This window comes from Bactrocera latifrons, unplaced genomic scaffold (assembly GCF_001853355.1).
Source record: "Bactrocera latifrons isolate USDA-ARS-PBARC rearing strain unplaced genomic scaffold, ASM185335v1 scaffold_137, whole genome shotgun sequence".
Taxonomy (NCBI): domain Eukaryota; kingdom Metazoa; phylum Arthropoda; class Insecta; order Diptera; family Tephritidae; genus Bactrocera; species Bactrocera latifrons.
In genome coordinates this window covers 151551-161239 of record NW_017534819.1, presented here as the reverse complement: position 1 = coordinate 161239, position 9689 = coordinate 151551, and the positions used below count along the sequence as shown (strand labels likewise).

Below are 9689 nucleotides of genomic sequence, written 5' to 3'. Positions count from 1 at the left end.
CTCTTATCTGGATGCATTTTATTCAAACGATCTTGCAGTCTTGAAGGCTTCACTGCTTCATTCGAAAATGTTTTTAGACATAGAAGACACAAAGGCGAGGATGGGTTTGCGGGATTTTCAATGWATCCGAATTTAATGTATTCCGCACAGTATTGCCGTCTCTTCTTTGTTACTTCCGACATTGTTTTGCTYTGAGAAAKACGTTTAACTTCGCGMGTACTGTAGAGGAGGCGTAAGTAATGCTCATCTATTACGCGCAAAACCACAAATGAATATAAAATAAATATTACATTGTTTATATAGGAATGCTTAAGCGCAATTATTATATAGTAGTCCAAAATTATGAATTCTTATTTTTCCTAGAAATACATTTGTAAAAAAAGGATCTTTATCCTTTTATTTATTTTCCCCAGAAATACAAAAAAAAAGATTTAAGGAATTCAAAAGCTCAAAACGTGCGCTACATCAGCTCGAACCTACCTACCCTACACCTTTGCGCAAATGATTATATTATGATAGCAAATGCCCACATACARATTTGGCAATGGCAATAGCAATACGTTTGACAGTTAGTATTCTATAAATTCTATCCTGTCGAGATGCCCCGTTATGAAACGGAGCGACCGATTGACATGATTTTCATTTTTTCTATATTCAATAAAATAGGGCAGATATACGAGTATGAACTACGCGGAGAGAAATATAGAACCGAGTTTGAGCAATCTTTTAATTCATATTAGTTGATGTTCACAAGTTGTTGTTGAGAGTCGAGAGCTCATGTAGTCGTTGTCTAAGAGGCCTCCTAGCTAAATAAAATTACAAATAACCCCCCCAGGCCTCTACACAACGCCCTCATTTTCTTTCTGGGTCTCTTACCGCCCCCCTTGACACCTGCAGCGCCCACAAGGATGCGTTATCGCTCACTTTGGGAAACACTGCTTTATACCCTTAGAATTAATGTAGCAACTCACATTTCCATTGGAATGTTTAGAAAAAGGCTCAAAAATAATAATACCGCTCGACGTAMGGAGCGCTCGGAGTGTACACCTCAAACTTTAAACAGGTTTTTCTCAAAACAATCTTTTTTAAACTGGCGGCCATGATTCCGATCAACTATTCCGAAAAAATTGTTTATACACTCCACGATATACYTCATGATATGTAAAAAAAGTTCTATTGTGGAATACAAATTTCTAAAAACAGGCCAGATTACCCTACTGACCCCTTAAGAATACCTCTATCTACCATACTTGAATTTGTAATGTTAAGAAATTAAAGTGACATTTGTTGTTGTTACATAGTATCATTTATCTTCCGAAAGCAAAGTGTTTTAAACTCTTTTATTTTCTTATTTTAGAGAAAGACTAGTGTCCCCTAGTTTCTTTAAAAGAACATAAAAATGGTGAGCAGTTRCTATAATTTTTCAATACAAGGTCCTTGAGATCCTGCTGAAGACTTCAAAAAATCAGAGGGTTTGCCAGGACCAAGCGACTTTCAGGGAACACAAAAGTAAGTTGTACTCTTTTTTTCCAATCCTTTTTTACTAATATTTGTACTTTGCTCTTCTGCTTTTAGTGAGAGTCGTACTACAGAAAGGAAGTATCCTTATTTGGAGCTGGTAAGTGACAACTTAAGAAATTCAGTAGTCGACATTAGCGAATTTTTTATCACAAAAATCATATATGTATGTATGTATATTAAWAGGCCGATTATTATTGATTGACAGCGTATAAATATGAATTAACATTGCTTATACAATTATTTATTGTTGCTCTTCTACGTAAATACGAGTATTTGGAACTATTATAATACAACAAATGCAACTTTGGCGTTTTAAGGTTTTCTCACAAATAGTTAAAATTTCACTTATAAACTATGAAGATTACATTATAGATTACCGCAATAGTACAATGTGAAAACACCTCATTATTGAAATTCAATTATAACAATAATAAGTTTAGTTTGTTAAATCAAAACTTACTCTAACATCGAAATACAAAAAAAAAAACAACAAGTGAGATAGCAGAAGGACTAAATTCGGATGTAAACGAATATTTTATACTCACGTCATTTTAAAGGATCAAAGCATGAGATTTAAGGTCTTCACTATTATTCATTAATATTCAGTGTCTGATTAGTTTTAGGAAAACTTGTCCAYGTAATTTCAATAAAAAATCCTAAACGATTTACAGTCAGATATAGCWATAAATAATATAAACTGTTAACTGTAAATAATATAAACTGTGTGTTTTCAAACACAAAATTCCGTATACATATTTGGACCCCAGTGGTTGCTTTTTTACCGAAAGTATCTTTCAATCTGTGGTATGTGCTAATGAAATTCAGAGAAAATCGTTTCCTAATAGTAATGTACCCTCTCGTCCGAATGGACAATAGCAATCTAGCTCTGAAAATATTGGACGCAGTACACGTCAACCACAGCGCCAACAAACACCCCCACCCCCTGGTTTTATTCATTGGAACAACCGAAGACTAGRTGAAGGCAGCGCCAAAACGACTAATCTAGATACGCAGATGATATTAAACAATATTGTTTTATTGGTTAGCAGTGGGCTGATATCTCGTTATCGACACTCTGTCTATTASGCCAAAATTTAGCGAGTCACTCCTGCCTCTTATCAAATAAACATAGTTAAATAAACAGTAATAGATGCGGATTGTTTATTATTAGATGTGCGMATTCTTCTGCTCGTTACTTTTAGATCAAGATAAGTTAATAATAAAAAGGGGTTGGCTACGAGTAKGTGTCATTAGATCTCTGATTAATCACCTCACATATATGTATAATAAATTATACTCCTTTTACTATCGATTTAACTTTGTAAATACTTGTACGAAAACCGCTATATATAGAGTGTATGGATTGTTTTCCTAATAAGCAGAGATCAATGACCTTTAATAGAACTTACATAATCCATCCCTCCCACAGGGGTGTGTCCTCGGTTTGGGACCCGCTACGGTCCTCCATGGAAAGTAAAAAMCCGCCTTATTRTTATATACTGKACTATAGCCGTCTAATCGGTGTCTAATCAATAAGAACAACAAGAACATAATCTCGTTGCTTCATTATCCACAGCCTCATAAAGACCTATCCTTCAACTGAACAAATTCATACTTTCGCAGCTACCAACATTTTATTTCTGGACCATTATGACGCAGATAAACTACTGAAATAACTCAGATTCTTCAGCTTCGACAATATCGAATATTAGAGACAAATGACCAGCAGTCGCTTTGCTAAATAGTCGCATCACATGTTCATAAAATGAAATAGAGTATAAAATTATATAAATAATAGCTCGAAGGCATCTCCCATACATATGTATGTATATTCTAAACTAAGTGGATCTGCTACACGTCTGGTAAAGGCTTATTAACATCAAGCTATTGTACTTTCAAACCCTCAATTGCTAACAGCTTTGCTAACGCATGTATATTGAAATGGTTATATTTCAATGAAGTGATAAGAACTTTTATGGCCGCAATATACATACATATGTATTTGTAGCCCAGAAAATGAAAACAGAATAAATTAGTACGTAAACAATCGGGCATTATTGTCGGCACTACGACTTTCTCAAAATGATCATTATAATTAGCGGTACTGCTAGCCAATAGAGTCATTCAGTTGGAGCAGAGTGAGGACTCCAGTCGCGTTTGGGAGCTCGCGTTGATTGCACGCGTTGACGAATATTTGGTAGGAAGAAGTGGTGTAAAAAATTTGATTTAAGATTGAAGTGCCCTCCGATAAGATTGTGAAGCTTAGACAAAGTTGAGAATTGTTATGGGATTTTCACATTTAACAAATCAAGCGAGTTAAAATCGCTACTCACTCTTTTTGAATTATATATAACTTTCGGGCTTTGATATGTTAAATAAATATCCGCTTAAGTGCTCGATTGAAGTGTTTAYAGGAAATATATTTGCTAATAKTGCCCTTTATCGACAKAAAATAATTTAAAWTAATTAGATTTAGAAGTGTGTCCTCCAGAAAATTACTAGTAAAGTGCTGTTGGTAGCGTTGGAGCAATGTAAAAATTTCATAATTCGACGAAAGTTTAAAAAAATAATTGAGAAAACCCCGATACCGATGCTTTAATACACTTAACAGGTGCATTTCTAAGATATGAACAATTTACGCATTGCCTTSAATAATAATCTATAGACATGCCAATTTCTTGAGTTTGTCAAATAAAACGTTTTCTAATCAAGAACTTGATTTAAATTGACCGCTTTGTATAGCAGCTATATAAAACCTAGATAAATATCCGCTTAAGTGCTCGATTGAAGTGTTTATAGGAAATATATTTGCTAATAGTGCCCTTTATCGACATAAAATAATTTAAATTGATTAGATTTAGAAGTGTGTGCCCTAGAAAATGACTAGTAAAGTGCTATTGGAAGTGATGAATGTAAAAGATTCGTAATTCGCCGAAAGTTTGAAAAAATAATTGTGAAAGGCCAGATCCCGATGCTTTAATACACTTAACAGGTGCATATCTTAGATATGAACAATTTACGCATTGCCTYGAATAATAATCTATAGACATGCCAATTTCTTGAGTTTGTCAAATAAAACGTTTTCCAAACAAGAACTTGATTTACATTGACCGGTTTGTATAGCAGCTATACTCTATGGTGGATAATTTGTGTTGAGTTTCCTGAAAATGACAAATTAAAAAAGTTATTCATACGAAGAGACGGACAGATGGACATGGCTAAATCGACTCAACAGCTCGCACTGATCAATTCTTTATATACTTTAGGTCTCAGACGATTCCTTTTGGGATTTACAAATTTCATAGCAAACTTAACAGCGTATCAAAGTAGATTTATTATTTAAAATAATTGCCTGTTCTCAGTATGAATTTCGTTAAAGGTATCGACTTAAATTAGCTTTTTTGATATATAGGTGGTTATAAATTAATGTTTTATCAAATTGCCACGATTAAGTTGGCATGGCCATGTAAAAAGAATGAACACTAAAATGCCGCAAAAGAAAATTGTTGAAGCCAATTTATTCAAATTAAGAGGGAGGGAGCCTGCTTTAAAGGCTTAAAAATATCGATTATTTTAGGATTTTTGGGGGAGGGAAAAAATAATTGATTAAATCGAAATTTCTAGGGTTTATAATTATATGTGTATTTAAACATCATCCGAAAATTTTACGAAATGTTTGATTATCTGCCTTTGGGAAGCAATTACCCGATGCATCTCGAATGTGCATTTGTCTAACGGCGGGCAGGATGCAGGTCGCAATGTCTATCAGAAATAAAAAAAACAAAGAAATTCATATATTTTAATAACTTATCTTCTTATTACAATAAGAAAATTCAAAAAAAGTGTAAAATTCTATAATTTTTTTTTTAATGAAAAAAAAAGTAGGTTGGTTTTGACCAGAAAAATTTTACTTGAAGTTGTTTAAAAATATGCTCAAACTGGACCATTCTTAGTTTTTTTAATTTGATTAGAAAATAATTTAAAGATAATAAACTTTGCCCCAATTCCATGCGACGTTTAGTTTGTTTTTCTATCCTCCTTCCTTCTAACGGGCCAAATCTTACAAAGATATTTAACAGCGCCTTTGCGTGGTAAAAACTCAATAAATGTTTTGAACATCGTTTAGTAGGCGAACAATTAATATTCTTATTGACCAATTGACCCTTTTAAATAAATTTATTGTGAACCAGATCATGGTTTTTCGGCTTTGTCGCGTTTCCGGAGTGTCATTCGCTAGATTATTGGACAATTTCGGCGTAATATAAGTAAACTCACGCCTTATCACCAGTAATGACGTGTTTTATGAATGAGGATCCTCCTTCAGYGATCCCTACTCGACATCAGTTTTCCAAAATTTCAGGTTCTTTGGTACTAGCCTAACATTGACACTCTTCATACCCAAAGCACTAACTAAAGTGTGTTGAGAGTACGATTTACAAGAACTGTTTTTTTCACTTTTTAGATGTTATCGAAATTTCGATCACTTCATGACACCGAAACACTTCTGAAATATTTTCAACGATCTCCATTAAGAACAAAAAATCTTAAGAAAACTCGTTGTTGATATTTTTCGGGGTAAAACTCGCCAGACAAACGTTTCGAATTTTYGAAAAAAAAGGCGCAAAGAACCAATGCAGTATGACATGGTGCGTTTGAGCGATTTCGGCTGATTTGACTCGTTTAAGACACAAAAMATTCTTCAAAATGGTTTTGGTTAAGCCAAATTATATAGCGATAGCCCTAATTATCAGTCCATGATTTTCAAGCACCAAATCTTTGATTTTTTTTTGGACGTGGTTCTTGTCAATAGAAGATTATGGTCGTAAAGAGTGCGATTTGGCTGTAACGCACTCTCTGGCCACTCGAAACTCTTTGTACTACTTATGAACGTTTTTTTTGTGCCGAGTTTGATCACCTCAGGCCTTCAACAACATTTCCAATAAATTTCTTGCCACAAACAAAATTTGAAGCAATTTACTTTAAGTTCTTTTCAAAAACGTAACTCGCGTTATTTAAACTCGGAGATATTTATACCTTTTTAAAAAATATTACTTTTTGATCCCAGCAACAAATAAAATGTGGATGTGAATCAGTAAATAATTGAGCATTTTATGTTTCCGGACACTTTCAGAGAAATGAGCTTTATAATTATCAGCTCATTGAACCCTCAGCTCGCAACTCCCGTAGGACTTGCATTAAAAACGATGTTGCATATTTTCGATTTCACATATTATAGTTATGTCAATAAAATAACGTTATCAGAGCAAAGACAACTTTTTAATAGTTAGTATCTAACTGAAGTCATAAAAGGTAAAATGTTTTTAGGAATACAAAAAAAGTTCATAACTGTTTACTATGTGTACCGGCGTAGTCGCTTCTAATTAAATACAGTATTAATAAATGACTGACGGAATATAGTTTTGTTTTACAAATTTATGATTTTACAGCAAAGATTGTCAACGGCATTGTTCTTGGATTTGTTAAGCAAATGTCTGTAATGTTTATTATTTTTCATCTCCACTACGTAAATACAGTATATACATATGTATATAGGCATGTGTACGTGTCTATGAATTTGCAGTACGTATGAAAATGATCGCGACATTCTTTGTTCGCCCATTGAAAYAATTAAATGATTTGTTACACTTCGAAGCGTCAAAATTCCTTGATCATGAATTGGGGCCCACATATTTGTGTATGAACACGTCTCTGTATTCACACATACATACATACATATGTATAAAGAAACAATTAAGAATACTTCTGTCTACTATACAATCAAGGGCCTCAATTTGTAAAGTGAAACAAATCAAAGTGACATTTTTTGCAGTTACGCAGTATCATTTATCTTCAGAAAGCAAAGTTTTTTGAACTCTTTTATTTTCTTTATTTTAGGGAAAGACTAGTATCCTCTAGTTTATTCAAAAGAGCGTAAAAATGGTTAGCAGTAGCTATAATGTTTCAATACAAGGTCCTTCGGATCCTGCTGAAAACTTCAAAAAATCAGAGGGTTTGCCAGGACCAAGCGACTTTCAGGGAACACGAAAGTAAGTTGTACTCTTTTTTCCAATCCTTTTTTTTTTACTAATATTTGTACTTTGCTCTTCTGCTTTTAGTGAGAGTCGTACTACAGAAAAGAAGTATCCTTATTTGGAGCTGGTAAGTGGCAACTTAAGAAATTCAGTGCTCTAAATTAGTGACTTTTTGATCACAAAAATCATATATGCATGTCAATTAATTCTTGATTTTGACGCCAAATTAAACAGCGTATAAATACGAATTAATATTATATTATTTATACAACTATGTATTGTTGCTATTCAATTAAGGTCCGTCAACTGAGATACGATTATTTGGAATAATTATAATATAATAAATGGAACTTTGGCGTTTTAAGGTTTTCTCACAAATAGTTAAAATTCCACACAGATTAAATTATAGATTACCGTAATAGTATAATATCAAAACACTTAATTATTTAAAATTAATTATAATAATAATCAGTTTTGTTTGTTTATATAAAAACTTACGCTAATATTGAAATTTATAAAAAAAACAAGTGAGCTAACTGTGTACTACTTTCAACCCGTCTCCTCATACGTGGATTTATGATGGCCTCTAGCTAAAATTCAGAATTGTAGCCCCAAATGTAACGCAAAGAAATTAAAATTAAACTAAATTGAAATATAATTAGTATTATAAAAGTTCTGCATAATAAAACAAGAGATAAGAAATAACAATGAGAACAAAATTATGATAGTAACTGCACTTAGTCTACTTATTTGTTACAGTAGTACTATTTACAAGTATATAAGTCGCACATCTATCTCAATTACTTTTATATGGTGTTAACGACCGTTAGGCGAACAAAATACGAAGGTGTTGCGAGGTTATAAACTTGGCCAACAACGATTTCTTCGACAATGGTTAATAGAACCCATTCTATAYCTAAACTTACATAATTTTACGTTAGTTTAGATTAAGTGGTCAAAACCTAAAATGGGGATGTCGATTGGACAGTTTTTAGCGCCGGTCCGTTGTGGTACTTAGAACTCTTATAAAAATTTATTATAAAGGCTCGCATAAATCGAGAAAGCRCTTTGAGCCGACCACGATTTTGTTGTATCCCCAACAATGCACCTGCCAGCTTCTCTCAGCCTTAGAGCTGTATCCCCAACAATGCACCTGCCGGCAATACCCACCGATGCTATGTGTGGAATGGCGTCATGCCGATGAGAGACGCTCTTTGGGCGCGTTCAATTTTGCCTCCATGAAAGTTTACTCTCAAGAATAAGCCCTGTAGAATAAGATCTTATCAACTGGTTTAAGCTTTTCTTTAAGGAGTCAGAAGGGTAATCTGTTTTCAAACATTTTTTTTGCTTTTTCTGTAATACAAATTTCTTTGAAAAAAAAATTTCATAAAAGCAGTCCAGACGGATTACCCTACTGACCCTGCGACCCTTCTGTCGCAGTTACTTATGTTATATGAAGTACTTGAAGTTAAATCCCACCTCAAACTTTTCGATAGCTTTATTGCTTTAATTACTGCCTCCGGACGCACATTATTGAAGGCCCTCGATATTGAGAAAGGTACTTACCGRAAATTCTTTATGCATTAGGACCCTTCGAGGAATAGAATGGAATAGAAAAATTATTTTTAAGTGTTATATATTAATAGATAAGTAGAAATGGATAAATTTTGTGGAAAGTCAAGCTGTAAATTGTATTTATACTCTTCAGTTTCGCTATGCCAGCATATGGGATCGTCTGATAATGGTCATCGGTATGCTTGCGGCATCGCTGTCTTCAATTTGCGTGCCATACAATGTCATCATTTACGCCGAATTCACCACTTTGCTCATAGATCGCGATGTGGGCATTGGCACTTCAACGCCTGCACCAATCTTGAATATTTTCGGCGGTGGCAAGACGCTGTAAGTTCCACAATTTTTTGCTATACTTTATTTATTTATCGCACAAATAACGGTTAAACATTATTCCATTATCAATTAGCACAAATGCAACTCACGCCGAGAATATGCAGGCTGTTAAAGATGATGCGCTGGCTTTTGGCTTGGGGACGGTGGCTGGTTGCATGGTCCAACTATTGCTTTTAAGTTTGGCAGTCATGATATTGAATAAAGTAGCGCTCAGACAGGTTTGTATAA

The 9689-nt window shown here is 33.8% G+C and overlaps 1 protein-coding gene across 1 annotated transcript in view; it reads left to right on the top strand.

The window, feature by feature from the left end:
* Positions 1 to 4433: 4433 nt before the first annotated feature.
* Positions 4434 to 9689, top strand: part of LOC108965226 (multidrug resistance protein homolog 49) — a gene marked incomplete in the record, with an annotated part of 31399 nt that continues 26143 nt past the window's right edge. The window contains 5 exon segments of the mRNA XM_018927474.1: positions 4434 to 4513; positions 7417 to 7568; positions 7638 to 7680; positions 9262 to 9455; positions 9535 to 9679. Of these exon segments, the coding sequence (XP_018783019.1) occupies positions 7459 to 7568; positions 7638 to 7680; positions 9262 to 9455; positions 9535 to 9679 (492 nt within the window).